This window comes from Leucoraja erinacea, chromosome 28, assembly GCF_028641065.1.
Source record: "Leucoraja erinacea ecotype New England chromosome 28, Leri_hhj_1, whole genome shotgun sequence".
Taxonomy (NCBI): domain Eukaryota; kingdom Metazoa; phylum Chordata; class Chondrichthyes; order Rajiformes; family Rajidae; genus Leucoraja; species Leucoraja erinaceus.
In genome coordinates, this window is record NC_073404.1 from 11711046 (window position 1) to 11737375 (window position 26330).

The 26330-nt window shown below is 40.8% G+C and overlaps 1 protein-coding gene across 1 annotated transcript in view; it reads right to left on the bottom strand.

The window, feature by feature from the left end:
- bcas3 (BCAS3 microtubule associated cell migration factor) overlaps positions 1-26330 on the bottom strand; it is a gene marked incomplete at its 5' end in the record, with an annotated part of 612428 nt that overhangs the window by 476879 nt on the left and 109219 nt on the right. The window contains one exon of the mRNA XM_055657406.1: positions 15445-15541. Coding sequence (XP_055513381.1) covers positions 15445-15541 — 97 coding nt within the window. The remainder of the gene's footprint in view (positions 1-15444; positions 15542-26330) is intronic.

Consider the following 26330-nt stretch of genomic DNA (forward strand, 5'->3'; position numbering starts at 1 on the left):
CAAAGAAATTTATAAAAATCATTAGAAATCTGGATGCAGGAAAATAGCTAACATGGAAGGACTAAGACACATGCTAATTTCACCACGTTGGTATAAGAACTCAAACAAAATTCCTGCACTAGTTTAACAGAGAAATCAATTCATGTACAAAGGAAATTAATCCCATAATTGCTTCTATGTCTCTGGGATAATAGCTTTATTCAGATAAAAGTTTTCATCAGTAATATCTGTAGCAAGACTGATCTGTAACAGCAGTCAGAAAGGCTAACTGTACGTGGTCTTTAAAGCTCCAAGTCTGAATCATTCTGGTACATTTGATATTTATATTAAACAGGGGTCTTTCCAGATAGGCTGGCCTTCAATAAGATTTCACAGTTACTTGTCAAGAACAATCTCGAAAACTTCATTTTAAGTAAAGACTATTCTGTTCTATCAGTGAATAAAGCATAATAGTAAAAAAAAAGTTTGTTTATAGTACTCTACCCATTTCTTCCCCAACTTATTCTCCTAAATTCCCATTTTTTCCTCCCTCTATTCTGAATCTGCCAATCTGCAGCATCATTTTCATACTTTAGTCAGTGAAGCATGTCTTTTATCCTTAATTACATATTCTGGATTGTTGTCAGCCTGTTCATTAACTAATCAAACCACAATGCAGTCATTGCCCACAGATATAACAGATTTCATAGTTTGCATATTCCTGATAAGTTAGGTCAGTGGAGGCGCTGCAAGACGGCTGCCCTGCCAGCAGCGTGTTCGTTATTTCTACTTTTTTTGTTTTTTTGGTGTGTCTAATGTCAGTTTGGATGTCTCTCGGTATGTCTTATGTTGGGGGTGGTGGGGAAGGGTAAGGGGAAAACTGCTTTTGGCCGCCTCCTCCACGGAGAAGCAACTTTTTCCATGTCACCTCCCTCGCGACCTAACGTCATGGATTGGAGCGGCCTTTCCCAGCCTTTCCGGGCACAGCATGGACTTTCCATCGCGGAGCGGGTGAACCCTTGCCGGGGGTCGCCAGAGAGGAGTGCTCCGAATGCTGGCCTGGTGTCGTTGACATCATGGGACTGTGGTCTTCGGAGCCTCTAGCCGCAGGCGTAGCTTGGTCTTACCATCCAGAGCCTGGGATCCCTCGACGTGTTCTTTTAAGTGTATCGCTGCTGGCAAATTCATTTCACTGCATGTAATGTGCATGTGATGAATAACACTGACTTTGAAAGCATGTGCAAAAGAAAACTATTGCAGATTGAACTCTCAACGGATGACAAAAAAGTGACAGAGAAGTTAGTGCAGAGCTGACTGGGTAGACGTTGTGCAACATGGAACCTGATCCAATCATATTCTTTAAATTGGTGAGTCAGTGGACGGGTGGACTGATACAGATGCACAAGCTTTGAAAGCTTTCATGAATACATTTACGTGGGTGCTAAACATCTGGAAAAAAGCACAACGATGGAGAGATCAGCATCTAGATATCAAATAATGATGATACGGAGTACAGGAAGGAGATTGAGAGCCTCATGACCCATGATCAAAAAAACAACCTTTCAATGTCAGCAAGAGAAGTATCATCAGCAACGTGTCCTTGACCACCTATATCAAAGCAATGGCCAAGAAAGCACAACCAGGCCTCTACTTCCTTAGAAGGCTGAGGAAGTTCCGCATATCCCCAACACCTCTCACCAACTTCTACAGATGTGTCGTAGAAAGCATTTTATCGGGATGCATCACAGCATGGTTTGGGCATAGCACCATCCAAGACCGCAAGAAATTGCAGAGAATTGTGGACGCAGCCCAGACAATCGCACAAACCAACCTCTGTTCCATTAACTACATTTACACTTCAAACTGCCTCGGCAAGGCCACCAGCATAATCAATGACGTGTCTCATCAGGAAAGAGGCACAGAAGTGTGAAAACACACACTTTCAGATTCAGGGACAGTTTCTTCAACAACTAGAAAGTGGTCATGAGCTACCTTATTGGAGAACCTCGGACTATCTTTAATCGGATTTTACTAGACATTATCTTGCACTAAACATTATTCCCTTTATCATGTAAATTGTGGATGGCTCTATTTGTAATCTTCCCGCTGACTGGCTAGCGTGCAACAAAATCTTTTCATTGTATCTCAGTAAACGTAACAATACTAACTCTACTGAACGTTTTTCCTTCCATTATTTATTATGTAAAAGAATATGTGTGTTATGATTGTGTTTATAATTTGTTTGGTTGTTTTGTTATTTGTCTTTTGCACAAAAGTCCGCGAGCATTGCCACTTTCATTTCACTGCACATCTCGTATGTGTATGTGACAAATAAACTTGACTTGACTTGAATACACTAAACTAAACTTAAACTAAATCGAAGCAACTCCCAGTTTCACCATCTTCCAGACCTTGTTCAGCCAGCTGGCAGTGGCAAGAATTGCCTCATTTTGCACTTTCTTCAGTAGCTGCCCCAGGACCTGAGAAATGCCTGGCTCTGGACAAGATCAGAGAAATGGAGATTTGCTTCCTTATGCTGAATACATGCCAGTGGCTGGAGTGTGCTTACTACTCTTTGCACGCAACAAATTTAAAACATCATTACCAGCTTGATAAATACAGAGCAAAGCAACGAACAAGTACTGAGCAACTAAATCCACAATCAGATAACTGGGTCCTCAATGACTTTTCATGTTAAAAGGATAAATGCTAACAAAGCACTACTAAATACCTCTGTAATTTAATGTTTTACTTCAGATTCATTCTGTGTATCAACTAAATGTAAAACAAATGTTATGGCTTGTACAGTATGGTTATCAGTAAAATCCCCTCAAAGAAACAATATGTTTTGTGAAGAGTCCACATCTAATGAAAAGCACAAGTACAAAGTCTGAATACAACATACAGTATTCTACTCATTTTGTTGCAATACAGGTGTGTCATGATTTCAAAGATATACGGCTCTAACTACTGAAAGGTCTATGATTGCAGCGTAATTCCTCATTTGTTGTTTTGACATTTTAATGGGCCTGTCCCACTTAGGCGACTTTTTAGTCGTCTGTTGGAAATTATGCAGTCATATGGTCGCCACATGTTCGCGGGTGGTTGCCGGGGAGTTGCCTTCATGGTCGTGAGGAGTTCCCGCATTCTGAGAATAAGTCCCGGCCTCATTATGGTCGCTGTGAATTTTTCAACGTTGAAAAATTAGCAGCGACTAGAATGAAGCCGCCATGGAGAGAAGCGACAATTCTCGAGCCGTAGGTGGGTCGCCAGGAGGTCCTAATGGGTTGCCAGGAGGTCGAAGGTTCTCGGAGGTTGTAGCTGGTGCAGACCGGTGAATTTCATTGGCTCATTGGAGAAAATAAAAAGGTAAGCAGTAGTTTTCAGAACCAAGGATAACTGACCAGTAATGTGAAATGTCCGCCGAGCTTCACAGCCGTGTATCTCTGGCTTTTTAAAAGTTGGCTCCACTCCTTCTCCCCCCCCCTATTTTAAAGGACTTACCGAACACTGTGCTTTAGCCATCTTTTTACAGAGCCAACCTTCCTGTTCATCGCGGTGTGTGTCTGTTTCACCTTGGCTTTGCACTATGTGAATTTTTTAGACAGCGCTCCCCCCGTTTGCCCTGTATCCCGCCTGCATAACGGGCTGGTGAAGGAAGTGACGTGTGTGTGTTCCACTCTGACAGTCGCCGTTCCTGTTGCCGGTTTTTGAGACGACTGCCGGAAACTTGACAGTCGCCGGCAGTCCGCTGAAAAATCGCCGAAGTGGGACAGGCCCATAACTGATACGATGCCCCTTGTCAAAAGTGCTTTTCTTTTATTTCACACTCATTATAAAACTTATATGATGATTTTATTTGACAATGATCAAATATAATACATAAATTCTCAAGATATTTAAACAAACATTAATTAGCAATGTTACAAAATTTTGAGATTTAAAAAATCAAGTCTGCAATTTATCCCATCAGATAAAGCATAACAATAAGTTTAATTTGACACCTAATTCACTTTCATATCTCAAGTAATAAAACAGTTATGGCCATTTTCATACTCGGAAATTAGCATCTTGTTCCCTATTGATTTTCTATGGACATAACAAAAAAGTTGTGATCATGGACAGTCAAAAGCCCATAACCTTCTTAAAAATTAAGAGACTGAATGAAATTTTCAGTTATCATAGATTGAACCATTCTGAAACAAATATAAAATAATCTTACTTGGATGACCTGAAATTAAAGCATATAATTAGTTAGTTACTCAATTGTAGTTAATTTCAAACTTCAATTGCTAGATCTAAACATCTATCCATTTCTTAATAAATGATTAACATTTTTAAATAGCCTAAGTGTCCAAATAATATTCACAAATAATTCACAATAAAACATGATTTTAAAATCTCATTTACATCAATTTATCGACCAAATGGAAGGAATTTAGTGTTCAATTGCTGTAAATTAAAGTCCAATTTAAATCGGCTTTCTAGTGGGTTCCTGTGAACGCGTTGGTTTAGAACGTTCACATTGTGCTGGATTTGTGCCCTCAAATGCCCAGAAAAATACTGCGGGATATAAAGAGCCCAAAATTACCTACTCGCTATAGAAAACTTTATATACAGGGTTCTTAAGAAGCCCCTTTTAATGTAAAAATAAGGTACATACCTTTAATTGTTTGCTTTATAAAACCCTGGGGCTGCGAGAGGTCGTGGGTTTAGAGAGTGATTTTTAAACTACTATAACTATTATACAAGGCCATAAAAACTAATAATACCTTTTGCGACGGGGTCTTTCAGCGATTTTTCGTTAATGATTTACTAGGCTGAACATTTTCGATTGCAACAGCCTAGTAAAAATCGCGTTTTAAACCCGCCCCCTCTAAACAGCGCCAAAATCGCGCACACGGCCTGGGGCAGATTCTCAACGACGATTCAGGTAGGTTTTGCAACATACCTACATTAATAAACTTTGAATGTTTAACACTCCTTATTTCAGATATAGACTGGTCCTATCCCCCAATACATTCTCTACTACATCGAACACTGCATCGAGGCTACCTCCTGCATCCATGCAGAACTTATGGACTTTATTAACTTCACCACTAACTTTCACCCTGCTCTCAAATTCACTTGAACTATATCAGACATCTTGGTCCCCTTTCTCGATCTCTCTGTCTCCATCAAAGGAGACAGACAATCAACAGACATCTATTACAAAACTATCTACGGCTTTCTCAACTACACGACTTCCCACCCGGCATCGTTCAAAGATGCTATTCCCTATGCCCAATTCCTCCGTCCCTGCTGCAACTATTCCCAAGATGAGGTGTTCCATACTAGGACATCTGAGATGTCCTCATTCTTCAGGGAACATGAATTCCCCCCTTCTGTCATAGATGTGGCCCTCACACGTGTTTCCCCATAGTTCTGCTCTCACTCCCCCTGCTCCCAGATGCAACAAAGAGAAAGTTCCCCTGGCCCTCACCATTCATCCCACCAACCACCGCATTGAACAAATTATCCTCAGACATTTCCGTCATCTCCTAAGGGATCCCATCCCCACCCCTTTCCGTCTTCTGCAGGAACCGCTCCTCCACAACTCGTTGGGTCACATCTCTTCCCACCCATACTACCGTCTCCCTTGGTACTTTCCCCCTGCAACTGCAGAAGATGCAACACCTGTCCTTATACCTCCTCCTTCTACTCCATCCAGGAACCCAGACATTCATTTCAGAATAGACAGAGGTTCACACGTATTTCCTTTAACCTCATCTAGTGTTCCCAATGTGGGCTCCTGTACATTGACAAGACCAATTGTAGTCTAGGCAGCTGTTTCACTGCCCTCAGTCCGCCTAAGCCGATGAGATCTCCTGTTTGCCAACTATTTCAACTCCTCTTCCCATTCCCATACTGACCTTTGTCTTGACCTCCATTGCCTGAGTGAAGCCACGTGCAAATTGGAGGGACGGCAGTTCATATTTTACTTGCTTAGCTCACAACCCAGTGGTATGAACATTGAATGCTCTAATTCTTCTAACTTTGTCTCATACTCCCCTCCCCCCTTGGCCCCTTCCTCCTCCCTAGTCATTTTACCAGTTCTCCACATTGTTTCTCTTGAGATCACACCTTCCCTAGCCAACTATGGGCCTACCAGGCAATGCCCTGCCCAAGGTCATTGGTCTTGGTCTTTTTTCACCTCCAGCTCTACACTTCTCCCTCCCTACCCCCAGATTGCAGTCTGAAGCGTCTCGACCTAAAACATCACCCATTCTTTTTCTCCAGAGATGCTGCCTGACCCGCTGAGTTACTCCAACACTTTGTGTATATCTTTATCAAAAACTCATTAACTTTTTCAGCCAGAACTTTTTAGCATTTGTGTTTGATTCTGGATATGTATGCTTGCTTGAACAGCCGTATATTTTGAATCTTATTCATTGTGAAAGAAGCTCTTGCTTGACCGATCAATGTATAGTCACACTGAAGAGTCATCTATTCACAGAAAACAATAGCCGATGAGGCTGTCACTGTCAGTGGGGATGTGCTAAACAGCACCTCTGCCTGCAGGCATGGTTAGCCGTCACAGAAATAGCACAATAATCAGGCATTTTGTTGTAACTCTCTTTCCTGGGCAAGTGCTAACGGCACAGAATGCGGCTGCAAATGGGAAAGCACCAAAGTACTGGCCTTGAAATCTACACACTCACACTCTCTCTATCTCTTCCTTTCTCTCTCTCTCTCTCTCTCTCTCTCTCTCCCTCATTCTCTCACCTCATCTCATCTTACATAAACTTTCTATTAAATTGATTTTACTATCATAATCTCTAAAAAAAAACATTTAATGTTCAACTCCAGAGCCTTAAGGTTGGTTCAAGCTAGTGTTGTTCTGGTTTCCCTCCTAGACATTTGGCAATCATACTAATTTAAAACCTTTCAAATTACTTTCACCCCGTTATTTTGTACTTCATGCTTCTCCGCACCGTGTAGAAAACAATGAGATGCTTTATAGCTAGAAATTGCTTGCCACGATACAAATGTTACAAATCAACAAGTTTTACTATAATTGGGAACCAGGTGACTTGAATTTGACTGGGTCTGAGTACATATGCAGCAAAATCAAAAGACGTTGCAGTGATGAGTCAGCCCAGCTGGAAATATGAAAATATAAAGTTGTCTCTGCTGAAAGCATGCATAAGATCTACCCAGGTGGGTGAAGATAAAAGGTGTGCAAATGCTTCAGGTGGAACCATATTGCCAGGGGTATACACTCAAAACATTATTGTAATGCGGAAGTGGCGGCGCTGTTGAACGGCTGCGGCTCGCCTGCAGTCCGTCTGTTTTTACTTTTTTGTGTTGTTTTTTTTTTTTTGTGTTGTTTAGTTAAATTTTGGTTATTAGGTTGTGTTATGTGTGGGGGGGGGGGGGGGGGTGAAACAGGGCTTCCTGTCTCTCCCTTCGGGGGAATGCGACTTTTAATTGTCGTATCCCCCTTCTCTGCCTCTGTCTGCGCTGAGGACTAATGGCGGAGCTGGCGGCCTCCAACCTGCGACCGACCTCGAGGCTCCGGAGGTAGAGCCAGCCAGGGCTCACCAACTGTGCTGTCATCGAGCTGTGGTGGCGTTCGGGCAGCAACACAATTCGGCGCTCCGGTGAGGGCGGCCTGGCGCGGGCCTGAGACGCTCCGGTGGCAGCGGCACGACTCGAAGGCTGGGACGGCGCTCCCGTGAGGGCGGCCCGGCTCGGAGCTGGAACGGCGCTCCCATGAGGGCGGCCCGGCTTGGGGCTGGAACGGCGCTCCCGTGAGGTGGCCCGGCTCTGGGCTGGAACAGCGCCCCGGTGGCTGTGGCGGCCCGGCTTGGGACTGGAATGGAGCTCCCATGAGGCGGCCCGGCGCGGGGCTGAGATGGCACTCCGGTGGCAGCGGCACAACTCGAGGTTGGGACGGCGCTCCCGTGAGGGCGGCCCGGCGCGGGGCTGAGATGGCGCTCCCATGAGGGCGGCCCGGCGCGGGGCGGAGATGGCGCTCCCATGAGGGCGGCCCGGCGCGGGGCGGAGACGGTGCTCCGGTGGCTGAGGCGGCGTTCTGGCAGCGGCGACCTGAATCCGGGGCTCAGCTGCGGGCCAGTAGGCGACATCATCGGGAGCTCGCAGGTCACAGGCTGGTGCCTGTTTTCCGGAGCTCCCACGGCAACAGCTGCGTCCACTGGACTGGAGGGCGGCAGCTTCGACCACCCCGGGCCAATGAGCTTGAACCGGCCCGTTCGCAGAGCTCGGTGAGCCGCGGGACTGACTTACCATCGCCCGGTGGGGTATCGCCTCAGCGCAGAGGGAGAAGAGGAGGGAAGAGACAGTAACCCTAAGATTTTTGCCCCCATCACAGTGAGGAGGTGCCTGGTGAACTCACTGTGGTGGATGTTAATTTGTGTTTATTGTGTGTTTTGTTGTTTATTATTACATGTATGGCTGCAGGCAACGACATTTCGTTCAGACCGAAAGGTCTGAATTACAAATAAAGGATCTAAGTCTAAGTAATCACACAACACTTTTAACTTAGTCAAGTACATATCGCGATCCAATGATGTTTCACAGAAGAATGTTCAAGCAAATTTGTCATCCAATCATACAAGTACATACTGTACAGGGATATGTGACCATAAACTTAGCCAAATATACAAGGATTTAAGGTGTTAATGGCAGACAATGAGGAAGAGTATTCAGAAATTTCAGGTCTGAACAGCTGAAGGCAAAGTCATCAAAGGTGCGGGATTAAAATCAATTGGTCAGAACCGAGTACAATGACCTCAGTAGGAGAAGCTACAATGGAAGCGATGTGGAATTTGAAAACAAGGATGAAAATATTTAAAATCAAGGCAGATCTGGCCAACTCTGTAACCTTTCAAAAGCTGGCAGACAAGTGATATGCTTCCAACAAACTCTGTAATCACTCTGGGCTCCAGACTTGCTTTTAATTCACATCTTCGAGATGTTAGCTTACACCGATCAACGGAGGCTCGATGTAAACACAAAAATATCTGAAATTGACGACATAGACTTTTCAGTGTTTGTTATTTAAAGACTAAAGTATTTGTGAAACCTGACCGGAATAAAACTTTGAACAATGGCCTATTAGGTTACTTAGGCAATGATAAATGAAGTGTCATGGTACAAGACAAATGCAGGCTGAGAAAACCAGAATCGGTAATCAGAAAGTCGCCATTTAGCGACAAATATGAAACGTAAGAGCTTAAGGAGAAGGAAGGAGAGAGGGCTAGAAGGGTTTCTCAGTCTCTTCTACTTAAGATCATGCTTGATCTTAACTATTTTATTGCCCGATCTCCATTTCTCAATTCACCAATGTTCCAAATATATATTGCTCTCATCTTTGTATTTACTCAAAGATTAAGTATCTAGACACTCCTTGAAGTACAGAATTCCAAAGTCATGCTTCCCGAATTAAGTCCTATATCTATTTATCTGGAGATCACATATCCTGATTTTAAGACTCTCCAGCTACATAAAGCTGCCTCTTAACATCATATCCACCACCCTGCCACAGGACAGACCCCAGACATCAATCTAGTAATTTTAATCTTCCAATTAAAATGAATAAACTCATACCCCACCTTCATGCTCACTCATTCAATCTGCCTATGCTCCCTCTTGAGTCCACCTTAGAATTTTCCCATCCAACTCTATATTATTGAGTAATACAATCGGGGGTCAAGTTGGGGGGAGTTCACCCGGCACGGGTACCTTGTAATCCCGTGCTACCTGCTCCTCAGTCGGATAGTCAGCGACTAAACCGTCTCCCCCACCTGGTTTGCCAGGTGAGGAGGGGGCTGTGGACCCCCAGCAGGACCAAAAACAAGACGTGTCTAGGGCGGATGAGCTTCTTGCGAGCCAATGGCCATCCACACTTCAGTAGAAGTTGCGATCACTGTCGCACATAGCATTGTAAGGAATGATGATAAAGCACACACACCAAAATCCTATACTTCCAGCGGCGGAAGTCCGCAGGAACTGGAGGTCAGGGATGTGTGGTGCGTCCGTCACTGTTCCTGTTGGAAACAAGCACCACTGCGTCGCCAATACAATCAATACCTTCACATAAGTTATTAACGAACCCTGTCAATAATTGAGGCTCAGAGCAATGATTTTTTTCAGCACTTCACTTGGAGTCCAATAGCAAAAGAACAAGATTACTGATATTCCTTAGCTGAGAATTTGCTTAAAGATCCTGCACCAGTTTAGACCTGGTGTAGAATCTACAAGCCCATTCATTTCAATTGAGATTTTAAGACTCCCAAGGAAAAGGGTAAAAAATAAATTAAGTCCCTTTTTATAATACAGTTAACCCTAATTTTAATGATCCTCTTTACAATGGATTTTGGTTATAGTGGACTGATTTATTGTAGAACAAATTCATTATTTAACAGAGTGACCAAGAGGTGGGATGGAGCGAAAGGCTTTTTCAAACCATTTTAGATTTGTTTAGTTTTGAGGTGCAGCATGGAAACACCGAGTCCATGCCAACCCACGAATACCCGTACACTAGTTCTATCCTACACACTGCAAATTGTCTCTCGTCTGTAGGATAGAACGACCAGAGTGGTTCTCTCTTTCCACCTACATTGCAAAGACATTGGAATAGCGTAGGTTTCCCCGGATTCTGCGGCCTTCTCCCCCCCCCCCCCCAAAGATGCACAGGACTGTAGTCCAGCTGTCCTCCGCAAATTGCCAGAGACCCAGACCTGACCCGGGTGGCTCCCGTAAGACATCATAGATTGTATCTGAGATACTGCTGACCAAGTATTGATCAATTCATTGTCTCAGCAGCCTTTTCAGGCAGCATAGTCATCATCTCAGCCTCAGATTGAACATTTTCTCCGGGGTAATTGATAACAGTATAACCTATATGTGATGATTATAATTTTATCCTCAATCCTTACTGTGGCAGCATCATCTCTTAACCAGCATGTATCATTGCTCCAGTGCCTTATTATAATCCAAAGATGACCAAACAGGCAAGGAGATAAACATGGCAAGCAGATGAACAAACAGGCAAACAGAGCACTATTTTAGAAAGGGCAACAGGAGGAACTTATTTAGTCAGAGGGTAGTTAATCTGTGGAACACATTGCCACAGAGGGCTGTGAAGACTGACAGTGGATATTTTTTAAGGCAGATAAATTCTTGATTAGAACGGGTGTCAATGGGGAGAAGGCAGGAAATGGGGAGAAGGCAGGAAAATGGGATTAGGGGGCAGAGATCAGTCATGATTGAATGGCGGGGTCGACTCCATGTTCTCCTTCTCTACCTTGTGAGATTGCAGAGTTGCAAGGATAATAGCGTTGTCGTAGTAGGGATTTTAACTTTTCTAATAGAGACAAGGGCTGCTATAGTGCTATGGGCTGAGGGCTTTGAGGGGGTGGAATTTGTTAAGTATGTTCAGGAAGCTTTCCTCAGGCAATATATAAAGGACAGAGAGTTGTGAGAGTCTGTGGAATTCTCTGCCTCTGAGGGCAGCGAAGGCCGGTTCTTTGGATACTTTCAAGAGAGAGCTAGATAGGGCTCTTAAAGATAGCGGAGTCAGGAGATATGGGGAGAAGGCAGGAACGGGGTACTGATTGGGGATGATCACCCTGAATGGCTCGAAGGGCCAAATGGCCTACTCTGCACCTATTGTCTATTGACCCTACATGGGAAAGGGCAAAGCTGAACCTACTCTTGGAAAGAGTAGTCTTAAAAGATATACTTAAACATCAAAGTCGGCAGGTTCCTGTTTGAGTGAAGGTCAAGGCTAGCAGGTGCAGGGATGATATGAGATATTAAGGCTCTGATCAGAAAAAGAAGTATGGTTCAGGTACATATCAAGTGAATCCCTAGAGTACAGGGAATGCAGGAGTATATTTATACAAGAACAACTGCAAAGACAAATCTGGGAACTATAAAATGTGATAGATAAGTTAATGGCAGGTGCAATTACAACATGTAAAAGATATTTGGACAGGTAATTGGATAAGAAAGGTTTCGAAGGATATTGGTCATTCGGCATGAACAGTATATGGGCATCTTTATTGGCATAGATGCGTTGGCCTGAAAGGCCTGTTTCTGTGCTGTATGATTTTGTGAAATGTGTGACATTTTAAGCTCAACGAGAAATAATTTTAACTGCTCATTATTCCTTCAACAATTGGTCAGGAGTCAATTACAGCACTGTACTTATCCCAAGTTAGTCCAGCGTCTGTTTCAGTCACACAGCTGCAGCAAGACCATGCAGCATTGTTGCAGTTCATGCCCTGGCTATTCATCATTTTACACAATCTAAGATGATTTATCCCTTTCATTTCCATTCATGAAAAACAGTTTTCATTGTGCGAACAAATCTCCAACAGGTGGGCCCAGCAGTAATGAGATACAATGCAAATTTGATATCTGAAAGCAAAAAAAGGGTGTAACACTGGAATATTACAGGCAAACGTTCTGCACCAATGACAAAGATTGTAGCATTCGCAGGAGTTTAATTTTCACAGGAACACAGCACCATAGGATGGTTTACCTTTTCATAAAGAATATATTTTACATGAATTCTATATCCACCAATGACAGGGATGTCAATAATTTTAAAAATGAATACTCCCCCCCCCCCCCCCCCCCCAGTGTTAACATCTGAAAATCAACTCTTCATTATTATTTCTCCTCATGTTTTCCACCTTTATCTTAATAAAACATAATTTATCTGTAGTCAATGGTAACGGCACATCTCTATGCTGGGTAGCACTTCAGTGGATTCACCAAACTTATACAGGTAAAACGTCTCAAAAGATGCATAAAAATCACTTCAATCAGAGCGGATATCTGGAATTCAGCCTATTAACTTAGCTCATGAAAGTAATGATCAAAGCAGTGAACAAAGGGATGGAAAATGTGGATAGCCCCATTCCTAACTTGATAAAGTGAAGCAATTCTGATTAAGAGTCAATGAGAATATACCAACATAATGATTCAAAGTTGATGGAAGGTCATCAAGCTAAAACTTAGTTTCCCTCTTCGTAGATGGTACCTGGCCAACTGACAATGTATGCCATTTTATTTCATTTCAGAGTTCCAGCAGTTAGGGAGTCTATAAAAGTGAATGTGCACAAGGCCAGTTTGCAGAATCATTAACGTTAGGCCAGGAGGGAAGAAATAATGAGTACCAAGCTGAAGTTAAAAAAAGGTCACAAGGAATAGATCTTTCTTGCATACAGAACATTTATAAATTTTGATTCAACAGGAAAGCACAGAATTGCAAAGTTAAGATAGAGTTTAGGTTAAAATTGTTCAGAAAGTGACACATTCAGCAGGGAGAAAGATACCAACTTTGGGGCAAGGCTTGTGAGAGATGCAAATATTTTAGAGCTCCATGTATATATATTTTTTTAATCTGGTCACATGTTATGTTAAGTGGCACATGCAATGTATAAATCAATTTCTAAACAAAAAAAATATTTTAATTGTCATTCCTGTGAATTGACATGAATTGCCTCAGGTCTTCGGTGATTTTTTTTTGTGTAATTATCACAATGTCACTACTTTTGAGTTGGAGACCTGTCAGCTTCAAAGCTCCTGCAAAGAAATATTACTATTCACAAACAGCAATGTTACAATTTGGATGTATGTTATTTAATGGCAGCAGAGCTGGAGGGGGATAGACTCTACAACACAGTCTCAAATTACTGATAGTTTATATGTACTACTCAAGCTTTGCTTTTAATGTCATCATCAACCTCAGTTGTATTACAGCAACGTAGTACACCATAACCAAAGCTTTTCAAGTTATGTCTGAGCATGCTGCTCCTTCGATGGTTTCCTTCCTCAACTCCTTAGCAACAAAATTCGTCCCAGGATTTAAAAATAAGCAAATCTCACTATTGCTAACAAGTCCAAACATCTTAAGTTTTATTTGGTCTGTGATGAGTCCTGAACAATTACAGTTTGTTAGAGTATGCTCAGAAGCCCTGGGCAGTTTGACAGAAATTCCCTCATGGTTTTCATAAATTAGCTTCAGGCTATTAATTATGTGTTTTTGCTTCTTAGAGTCATAGAGTAATACAGCATGGAAACAGGCCCTTCGGCCTAACTTGTCCCAGTTACACTAGCACCACCTGCCCGCGATTGGCCCATATCCCTCCAAACCTGCCTGTTGCTAGACTTTGGAAAGAGCAATTTGTGGGATTCCTCTTTGACTGGATGGAGGTAATATGATGGATCTGAATTGCAACCATGGCTTCAGAAAAATTGAAAGACAGTAGCACATTTGCAAGATACCACACACTGAAACACGCTGGGTGGTAATATGTTTACATGATGAACCAAATACGATGGAAAAAACCTAACAATGCTGAAATTTACAGTCAAAAGCAAACAGCAATTAACACCGGAACATAGATTGTACTTTGCTAAATTAGTTCTGCAGGTTGATTTAACAATGCATTAACTGTTCTTGTCAAACTGCACATTATGCACAGCTTTATCACCAAACCACAAGCAAATCATTCAAACCTGGGATTTGTGCGAAGCAAAACCATGAAGCTGACTCCCACAATCAGTGGAATTAATTATGATAAAGGATCAGAGAAACAAAACATTTTCAGCCTGAAAACCTATGAACTAATAGGTTCAGAACAACAAAGATATCTTTGATTCCTACTAATTAATGGTAAGTTTGGGCAGTTGAGGCAAATATCAGATATCAGGCAAAGTTATATGTACCTGTGCAATAAAGAGAATGAAGGATATATAGCTCGTGAAATGCCACGTGGAAAAAGTATGTGTACAACATAAACTATTTGGATTGAATAATCTATACACAAGATGTAATTTCTAGATAGTCTTGTGTAAGAGCTGATAACATTTTGGATGCAATGTCTGAATTTCCTTCTGTACAAAATAATTAATCAACACTTGGAAAGGCCTTTCATGCAGACTTGAGAGCTATTTAAAACATATGAGCTTAATTAGACAGTTATATTTCTATCAATCATTTAACAAAACAATCACACTTAAATAGACAACTTGGAGATTACAGAAATAATAGCTGAATTTGTTTACAATCATTAATAAGTTAGCATTTTATAAATCAAATGTAAAATGATTTGATGCGATGAGGAGGGAGGGCCACACTGTAGGGCAGTGAGGTGGGAACACCACACTGTGGCAGAGGTATGAGCACCACACTGAGGAAGTGGCAGTAAGGAGGGAGCGCCTCCTAACAAGTCATTAAAATAATTATGAATTATTTTTAATGATTAAAATAATTATGAAATAAATGTTTGGGAGATGTGGGAGAAGAGGGGTCGTCGAGTAATATATTTTGCCGTGCTCATTTCTCTTAAGAAAGTTATATTTCTAAAGCTTCAATTATAGATATACCGTGGTCTTCTAAGAGTTAGTATTTTAAAACCATGAAGACAAACTCATTGCACTTACCACTGGGGTTGAAAGCCATGCAGGAAATAGGTTTATTATCATGAGCCAGGAAATGAGCCACTATGCCTTTACCCTCCGCATCCTCACTGACAAGCACCTGCATTATAAAGCAAAAAGAATAAAGTCAGAATAACATGACTTCCTATGAAATGTTCCTTGTTCAAATTGGTAACCCACAAATAGCTAGAAATTCTACCCTGATGAAAATAGAAGATATTGCCAAACATAGCAGAAACATTATCTGCTTACTGTTATTTACTTTGTATTTCACTTATTTTAAAAACTGAAATTGATGAAATTTAAAGGGGATGTGCAGATGTATGATAGTGCCACGAAGTTTATTTTAAATCAGGATCATTAACAAGAATGAAGCTTTGCTGGCTTGCTCACATTGCTGGACTTGCAGATATGATACAGATGTAAAATATATTTTTTTCATAGAAGTAAATAGATGCATATCTCTATAGTATTCACAACCCCAGAATGTCCCTAAGCATTTTACAACCAATTGAAAACCTTTTGAAATGCTGCCATTGTTTTAATGTAGAGAAATATACTACCAAATGTGTGTGTCGCATGTTGTTCTAAATAGTAATTACTGGACAATAATTTTTTGTGCTCACTTATGCCCCTGTCCCACTTAGGAAACCTGAATGGAAACCTCTGGAGACTTTGCGCCCCAACCAAGGTTTCTGTGCGGTTCCCGGAGGTTTTTGTCAGTCTCCTCATCTGCTTCCACTACCTGCAACCTCCGGCAACCACCTGCAACCTCCGGGAACTGCACGGAAACCTTGGGTGGGGCGCAAAGTCTCCAGAGGTTTCCGTTCAGGTTTCCTAAGTGGGACAGGGGCATTATTGCTCTGTGTAAAACACTCATCCCACACATCTCCTTTAAACTTTGCCCCTTTGACATTAAAGTTATGCGATCTAATTTTTTCCATGCTGAGAAACAGTTAATGACTGTCTTCACAGTTTGTTTCAATAGAGAGTAGCCCATCAATAACAAACTGTTCTATTTACAAACCCAGTAAAACTAACTAGTGTTTTATTTCCAAACACTAAAAATGGCATCTCACGCACACCAAATATGAAATTGAGGGCTTTTAGCTTGAAAATTAATTTATATAATAGGAATAAATAAATAAAACAATAGACATTGAGGCGCTAAACAAAAATGTACTGTCGGGAAATCTTCCATTTGACAGTATATGTGCATGTTTATAATGTCAGTGTGCGCGTGGTTTATATATACAGCATCAGCAATGTTTGCTTTATTCTACTGCAGTAAATTCTCAAATTTTCACAAACAGCTCCACAGCACGGAATTCCTACTGTGTTCAGAATTGCAATCTTCAATTTTCTAACACAGACATTCTGTTAATGTTGATGTATTTACAGTACTTCAACATGGTTTTTATTCCCATCAGTCTATACACAATGCAACATACACTGGCGCCTCCTTAGGAAATGGAGATTACAAAAGTAGTTATAAAGAATATTATTTTCCTTTCAATAATTCAGATTATTTTGAAGTAATATCAAGTATTCACTGACCATTATATTAACTTGACAAGTTATAATTTATTTCATTTTGTACAGTGGAGGGAAAGCATTGTGATTCAACATATTTTACTTAAATTAGAGCAGTACTGGGACCGTTATTAAACAGATCCCATGCGGGCGCAAATAATCCCAGATATTATTCAGAAAATAGACTTCTCCTGGTGTTCGAGTCAACCAAAACCACTGAAAGCAAATTCCCACAGCATCTGCCCAACTTGCTGTCCACGATACATTTATGTTGTTACAGCAGAAAATTAGATGGCACAGAGAAATAACATAACAATCAGAAAACCAAATCTTCTGGATTCACTTTCAACTATTAAGTAGGAAGAAGAAACATTAAAAAAAAACGATTGCTGGCAATTGGGTGCACCATCCTGTTTAATGACTATGGGCCCCATCCTCAATCTCATAACTCCATCTAAACTCATCATCAAAACCTGGACCTCGGTCTTAGCATCCCCTTCTTCAATTGGATCCTTGACTTCCTGATCCATAGACCACAATCTGTAAGGGAGGGCGACAAAACCTGTTCCACAATAATTCTCAACATAAGATTTAACAATAAATATGACCAGCTGTGCCCAGTTGCTAACCTGTATACATGGTAAATGGTAGGGAATAGAAGAATACAGTTGAACAGAGGGATCTGGGAATAACCGTGCATAGTTCCTTGAAGGTGGAATCTCATATAGATAGGGTGGTAAAGAAAGCTTTTGGTATGCTAGCCTTTATAAATCAGAGCATTGAGTATAGAAGCTGGGATGTAATGTTAAAATTGTACAAGGCATTGGTGAGACCAAATGTGGAGTATAGTGTACAATTTTGATCGTCCAATTATAGGAAGGATGTCAACAAAATAGAGAGAGTACAGAGGAGATTTACTAGAATGTTGCCTCGGTTTCAACAACTAAGTTACAGAGAAAGGTTGAATAAGTTAGGTCTTTATTCTCTGGAGCGCAGAAGGTTAAGGGGGGACTTGATAGAGGTCTTTAAAATGATGATAAGGATAGACAGAGTTGATGTGGATCAGCTTTGCCCTTTGAGAATAGGGAAGGTTCAAACAAGAGGACATGACTTCAGAATTAAGGGACAGAAGTTTAGGGGTAACATGAGGGGAGAGTGGTAGCGGTGTGGAATGAGCTTCCAGTGGAAGTGGTGGAGGCAGGATCGTTGGTATCATTTAAAAATAAATTGGATAGGCATATGGATGAGAAGGGAATGGAGGGTTATGGTATGAGTGCAGCAGGCAGGTGGGACTAAGGAAAAAAAGTTGTTCGGCACGGACTTGTAGGGCCGAGTTGGCCTGTTTCCGTGCTGTAATTGTTATATGGTTATTGGTGCCCCGCAAGGCTGTGTTCATAAGTTTATGTCATACGAGCAGAACTTAGGTCATTCGGCCCATGACGTTTTTCCTGCCATTTAATCATGGCTTATCTATCAACCCCATTTTCCTGCCTTCTCCCCATAGCCCTTGACACCCATACTAATCAAGAATGTATCAATCTCCACCTTAAAAATACCTATTGACTTGGCCTCCACAGCCTTCTGTGGTATTGAATTCCACAGATTCGCCACCCTCTGACTAAAGAAATTCCTCCTCAACTTTACAAGGGTCTGTCCAATTATTCTGAGGCTATGGCCTCTGTTCCAAGACTCTCCCACCAGTGGAAACATCATCTCCACTTTATCCAGTGCTTTTGGGTGTTCTCTGTTCCTTACTTCATACTCATGCATGTGCAGTCAAATTCTGCTCTAAACAAGTTTGCAGATGACACCACCAAAGTGGGCTGGATCTCAAACAATGTTTAGATGGAGTACAGACATCTTAGTAACATGGCATCAAAACAACAATGCCTTGCTCAATGTCAGCAAAGCATAGGAACTGGTCATCAACTTCAGGAAGCAGGATGGAATAGTATCTATTATGCTTAAGTGGAAACAGTCAAGAGCTTGAAGTTCCTCGGTGTAAATATCATCAATTTGTTCTGGTCCATCCACATTTGATGCTAAGATCAAAAAAGCACACCTATGCCTCCAAATTCTTGGAATGCTAAGGAAATTCGACACATTTGCAATGACTCTTATCAATTTCTTCAGATGCACCATAAAAAACTTCCTATCTGGATGTATCATAGCCTGATAGTGCAATTGCTCTGCCCAAAACAACAATAAATTGCAAACACAACCCAGTCCATCGCACAAACTACCCTTCTCCCCACCCCCATCAATTCCATCTAAACTTCCTGCTGCCTTGGGAAAGCAGCCAAGATAATCAAGGACCACTCACCCCCTAATTATTCTTTCTTCTCTCCCCACTCATCGGGCAGAAGAAGCAAATGTTTGAAAATGCATTCCACCAGATTTAAGAACTGCTTTTTCTCCAATGTTATCAGTCTCTTAAGTTGACCTCTCATAGGCCAAAACCAAGCGAATCTACCTTGTCGCGGCCTTACCCGTTAAACTTTAAAAATCTGCACTTTCTCTGTAGTTGAATCAGTGTATTCTGCACTTTGCTCCCTTTCTGACATAAATTGGAGGAACAGCATCTCATCTTTTGCTTGGGCAGCTTACAACCCAGTGGTATGAATATTGATTTCTCTAACTTCAAATAACTCTTGCATCCCCTCTCTCTCTGTCCCTCCCACATCCGAGTTGTCATACTAGTTTTACTGTTGTCCTGTTTAGTTCCTGTCTGTATACTTATCACCTATCCCTCAACCAACAATAGCCTATTGATTATCAATGCATTTTGCATATCTTCCATTCATTTGTCCCAAGTGCCGTCCATATCTCTCACTCCCCTTTCCCCCGACTCTCAGTCTGAAGAAAGGTCTCAACCCAAAACGTCACCTATTCCTTTTTCCAGAGATGCTGCCTGACCCGCTGTGTTACTCCAATCTTTTGTGTCTATCTTCCTTTCTCTTTTAACCTGTTGTACTCACCACGCAAAGCATAATTGCACTCAAGCACAGTATGATCTGCCTGGATAGCACGCAAAACAAAGTTTTTAATTGGATCTCGGTATACGTGATAATAAACCAATATCAATTCCAATCATTCAGATCATTGCAGCTGTGCTGAATAAAGCTGTGAGCACAACTCCAGATGAAAAATATATTTTATCTGTAGCAGCGCACCCAACTGAGGCCCAGTACATGTAGTAATGCTATAGTTCCTTTCTGATCAATACACACACTGTTGATATTATAAGATCAGCAAATGTAAGATTTGCCCAGTTTTTGATATCTATAATAAGTAACAGATCTAATGTGGAAGATTACAAATCAAGCCGCTATTTTTGTGCCCGCCTTCCAAACTCTAACCTTCCTTGTGTGCAAAGGAGGTTTATACTTTGGTGTATTAAAGGAAAAAAGGTTGATCCTGCTTTGCAGGGAGTCTGGTATTTCAAAGGAACAAAACAAAAAGTGGTATTCTCCCATTTAAAATGCTTCAAAATTTGATTAACAACATTCAAATAAATGGAAAGGGCATTCAAAAGTAGAAATGGACTAGGCATATAAAGACCACTGTAGTCCATTTGGCCAATCTCATCTTTCAAATAAATGTCACATTATACTCTGTCACTTTAATGGGAGCATGTGCTGTGTTGTTTTTTTTTATTTGCCTCTTAGTTTTGTGTTACCTTGAATGTGTTGGACACATTGTAGCTTCGAAATCAGGAGCTTGTAATTTGTGAGGGAATACAACATTGTTAAAGAGACTATCTACTGAGGCATTACGCTGGAATTTACCAAATCAAAACTAATGGAGTATTATTTTAAAAATAACAGGTATTTCCTGATGTCCCATTTCAAAATTTCCGTTTTTATGTTAAATATATTTTTTAGCTCTCACAAATTTACTTCAAATTTAAAAAAAAATTCCTTCATTACCTTTTGTCCTTTTTTCTAATTCCTTCATTGTTTTCTAATTTGTTCATAGAAGAGGATTAATAAGAATCCATGATATTGCATGTTGACTTCTTGGAACATAGTTCGAAGATGAACTGACATCTCTTTATCATTGCTATTGTTATTTTCTCCAATGGACACCATGGAAACATGGCAGCCAAGCACTGGTGCATTCTTTTAAAGTGCTGTCATTCAGTTTAATTAAATGGCTGAAAATCACCAGGGACTCTGTAAAAAGTCTGAGGTAAGTGAGAGAGGAAGTTGTGTAGTTTTGATTTATGATAGTTATTAAATACTGTGTAAGTTGGCCAAATAAAAGATTTCACTCACTTTAATCACCACTTTGAAGTTACTCATTTAAGAAAATGAACAAGAATCTTTAAAGCCACAGGGTGCCAAAGAGACACATTCATAATTAGGAATTTAAACATTTTCAGTATAAATGGTTCACTAACTTTTATATATCTTTGTTTTAAAATATCCTACTCCCTTCCCATCTTTATTTAAGCACATGTCATTTTCCCAATGGCTTATTTATTCAGTGTGCTGCACCGATGAGGAAAATACAGGCCTCAGTCAGTTTGGGTGGTATTAGTGATTTTGGTATGGGTAGGTGACCTAGTTTAGAAAGTCAACAGATTAATTCCTAATTGAAATATTGAAATGCATTGGTTGTTGCTGGAAGGTTACAGGTTTTAATACTGGCCGAAAACAGGATCAGTCCTGGATGCCTCACCACCTCACCTAAACTTAATGCTGGCAAAGATAATCTTGTTTATAAATGGATAACGTAAACTGAGCAGGGTACTGGGTAACCAACATCAACTGGACCATACTCAGCAATTTATCAACTACCTCAGGAAAGGAGGTGGAGAAAGCATAATTATTTCACGATAATAACAATTGTTTTTCTACTTTCTTTAGGCTCAGCTCTTCCACAATTTCATTTTCAAGGTTCAGGATGCCGCTACATCTTTTATCACCAGAGAACGGTTTACATAAAGGTTCATAAGCTCAGAGCATCACAACTGATTTCGAACATAAAGTCAAAATGTTAATGAGGAATTCATCTGGTGCTCAACTTAATTTCAGAGAACACGAACTGTGGCAAAACAAACACTCCTTGAATAATTCACAGACGGAGAAGATCGTGAAAGAATATGTAAATAAGCATCAATTTCAAAACACACATTTCTTTCCCAGGATTCTGATGTTAGTATTGCAGGAGAGGTTAGAGAATGTAACTACATCTTTGCTCATGCATCTTTGTAGTCTATATGAGTGCTTGCACTCTCTGCCCGTCAGTAACAGCACAAACCATAACTATGTTCACAAAGCAGAAAGTTCAAGTAGGTTGCCTGAAAACTCCTTTATGTGGTGATAAATACCTACTGATAGACAATATTTTTCTACACTTAACTTTAAAGACTGGTGGTACAAATTGGGATTTGGAACGGCTCCACAATTCTTTTGGCACATCCATATCACTTGAGCCAAGTCTATAAACAAACGACAGATGACAGCATCATCCGGCCTTTATATCACTGGACATTTATAGACACAAAAGTCAAAGCCTCATTTATCAGGAAAGAGCTGTATTGGAACAGGCTTTAACAGCTTTCTAAAAGTTTTCAAAATCCTTTACATCAGGCAACATGGCATACAGCAAAATCGCACATTGTTCATCTGTTTTTACCTACTTTGCCCATTTCTTTATGGTTCTACTGATAGGGTGAAGACTGTTGAACCAAACAGTGGGACAATGGTTTGTGATAGTGTCATGGATTTTCTAAAGTTTGTCAGAACAGAGAAGAGGTACCCGAAAATAATATGACCATCTGGAGAGCAGCATCTCTGACAGCACTGTGCTCTCCTGAAACTGACGAGTAGTGAACCATCAAGAGTTTAAATGCAAGTCTTGGTAAAAGCCATTAAACTTATGACCTGCTGTCATGTAAGGGTTAAACAAACAATTTCAGCTAAAATGTAAAATGGAGTTATCAGCTAAACTAGCAGCACTGCATTCCATGCCTTCTGAAAACAAGATTCAAATGCAGTTAGACAATAATGCTGGAGAAACTCAGTGGGTGAGGCAGCATCAATGGAGCGAAGGAAATAGGCAACGTTTCAGGTCGAAACCCTTCTTCAGACTGACAAGTGGGAGATTACCTTGCACCTGTCCATGCTTGGGAACTTACAATGCCTGAGAAATCACACCATTCTATGGGAAAGCATAGCATTGGTGCACCAAACACAACAGCAATAGTTGTGCAGAAATGTTGCAGACAAGGGGGGTTTATGATTGACGTGGGGAGGGACCAGTGGCACAGTCTACTCTGATAAGAAATGCCAAAGAATGGTGTCGGGCACCCTATCGAGGAGAGAGCACCAGCCTTGGACCATGTCATGAACGGTGCCAAATGATCAAGGGCAGGAACATCCTGTGGCATGCTATGCTGTGTACTCGGGGTTTGCGAGTGCATATGGGGATACGCGAGTGTTTGTGCCTTATTTGGTAGTGTAATAAAATACTGTGAATAAAACTCTGAATCCGATGATTTATCAAACACAACACCTGCGGACTCAAGTCAGATTACTATTCGCTGAGCCCGGCTAATACAATGTGCAACTAGATAAGTAAGTAGTTTTTCATTTACTATTGGACTATTGGGACAGTATCATAGCCCAAGGCCTAATTATTGAGCAATTTACCTCAACAAGGCAGCTGAGGACAATTTAAATTTAAGTAATTAAATAAATCTGGTCTCAAAACATAATATTTGTAATGGTAGCCATAAAACTGAATTAAAAACTTAGGAGTAGCAAGAGAATGCAGATGCTGGAAACAGTAGCATAAAAAAAGAGCTGCTGGAGGAACTCAGCGTCGTAAGTCAGTCAGATGGAAATGGATTAGCAGTCTAGATGAAGGGTCTTGACCTGAAACATCAACTATCTATTTCCCTCCACAGATGATGTCTGATCCACTGATTTCCTTGAAAACGCTCTCCAAATTTTGAAGCCCAGCCAGATTCTTCTGAAAGCCTTATCTGAACTCAGCTGGATGTGATTTTAGACCCATGTATTGATTCTTAACTGTACTCTCCCCGCTTGCCCTGTCCCCCGGGCTGGTGGAGGAAGGTGTGGAGGAAGGTGTGTGTGTGTGTGTGTGTGTGTGTGTGTGTGTGTGTGTGTGTGTGTGTGTGTGTGTGTGTGTGTGTGTGTGTGTGTGTGTGTGTGTGTGTGTGTGTGTGTGTGTGTGTGTGTGTGTGTGTGTGTGTCTGTGTCTCTGTCTGTCTCTGTCTGTCTCTGTCTGTCTCTGTCTGTGTGTGTCTGTGTGTGTGTGTGTCTGCCTGAAAAATCGCCTAAGTGGGACAGGCCCATTATATTCAGTTCAAGCACTAGAATCACAAAAATCTACTTAGCACTGAGACAAAGATTTTAACAGAGCTGAATTTTTAAAAAAATAACTTTTTGGAGATCTGTGGATAAAATCCTCAAACAAAATGCCAGTCTTTCCCACAGATCAACATTAATTAACAACACTTAATGCCTATTTAGGGGATTCAATATAACAGCTGGTCACATCTGGAGAGGTGATAAGCAGTCACCAGACTAAAAGAGGACATCCTCTTCAGTTGTAATAATTGCCAACATAAATTTAAAAAAAAACCTTTACTTTGCAAAATGAACATTATATTCACATCTGGTATAAAATGTGACTAAACAGGGAATAAATACTGGAGTAGAAAGGCCCACAAAAAAAAACAAGCACTATCTGGAATAACCTTTATATATTGATAAACTAGATATCATGATGAATATGCTCTTTTCTCAATACTGCTGACACAGATTTAATAAATCGTGAACTTAGATTTTAAACAATGCAATTGGGACCTGAACCAGATCATTATTTTCATGGACAAAGAACCCATCAATTGTAAGCAACGTTTCTCCAAATCATGTCAAGTCTCAGCATTGTGTAGTTCCTAAATCTTGCATCCATTCACTAAATGTTGCCAGATGGAAACACAAAGACTAATTTTGTGTACATCTAAAGTAACTTGCACATCAATTACATTGAAGTAAAAATAAGAATCTTCTGATAGAACTTAAAAATAATAAAAAAATCTCCTGTAAGGCTTAAATGAAACATGGAAACTCCTACATTAGAACAGCTAACCAAAACATGGCCTCTTAGATATGCTTTATGGAGTATCTTAAAAGAGAGCATTGAGAGCCAATAATTATCACAATGAAGGAAATGGAAGGCAGGAAGAGGCCATTCTTATCTTATACATAGTGGAGCAGCGGTACAGTTGCTGCCTTACAGAACCAGAAACCTGGGTTCAATCCTGACTATGGGAGTTGTCTGTACAGAGTTTGTATGTTCTCCCTGTGAATGTGTGGGTCTGCTCCGATGCTCCAGTTCCCACCCACATTCCAAAGACATGCAGGGTTGTGTGTTAATTTGGAGTCTGTAAATTGTCCCGAGTGTGTAGGATATAACTACTGTACGGGTGATGATTGGTCAGTGCAGTCTCAGTGGGTCGAAGGGTCAGTTTCCACGCTGTATCTCGAAACAAAATCAAAACTAAATTAAAACACTGAATGATGCCATTTCGCCCATCATCAATGGCAACTCCAAATGGAACAACCATAAACTACCAATTGTGATTGGAATTAAGTTTACTGAGAGTAATATCCAGTAAATGTTTTCTTCTGATACTTCTTTGAAATGTGGGAGGAAAAGGAGCAGCAAAAGAACTACGGACCAAGTGTTGGTAAATGGAATTAATGCAGATTGGTACTTGATGGTCGGCATAGGCATGGTGAGTGGAAGAACCAGTTTCGCTGCTGCAGGAGCATCAAAGCAGAAGAGTGTAGAAATCATAAGGGGTACAGATAATGATGCTTACATAGATTATTGTAAAAATAATTCACATCAAATTATTACATTTTCCACAACTAATATTTAAATGCGAGCATTAACTCCAAGCAGTCCCTAGCCAGAGTTAATTTAACAGCCCTTGGATGCTACAAGCTGTTGCCAAGATTCTTCTACGGTTATACCAGGTTATTCACATATATGGTTAACCAACACCTGTTGAAACAGGGGCACTGTTGAGGATGTGCTGTCAGCAAAGGAATGGTTCTGTGCTTATCAACATAACTTTTTTTAAGACCCTAGTTAATCAACAAGGTTAATAGTCAAAGGTACCTTGGTGATCTCATCGTTTATTCTGGCTATCTCATGTTGTGTAATTTCTGTCACAGTGAAGTTTCGAAAACTTAATTCGATATTTTTCCAGAATTCTTGCAGTTTTGAGGAAGGGGTTTCTTTGCGGTATATGCAGAGGTTTTCATAAAAAGGATAATGAAAAGATCTCATATCCCGGTATCCAATTTCAC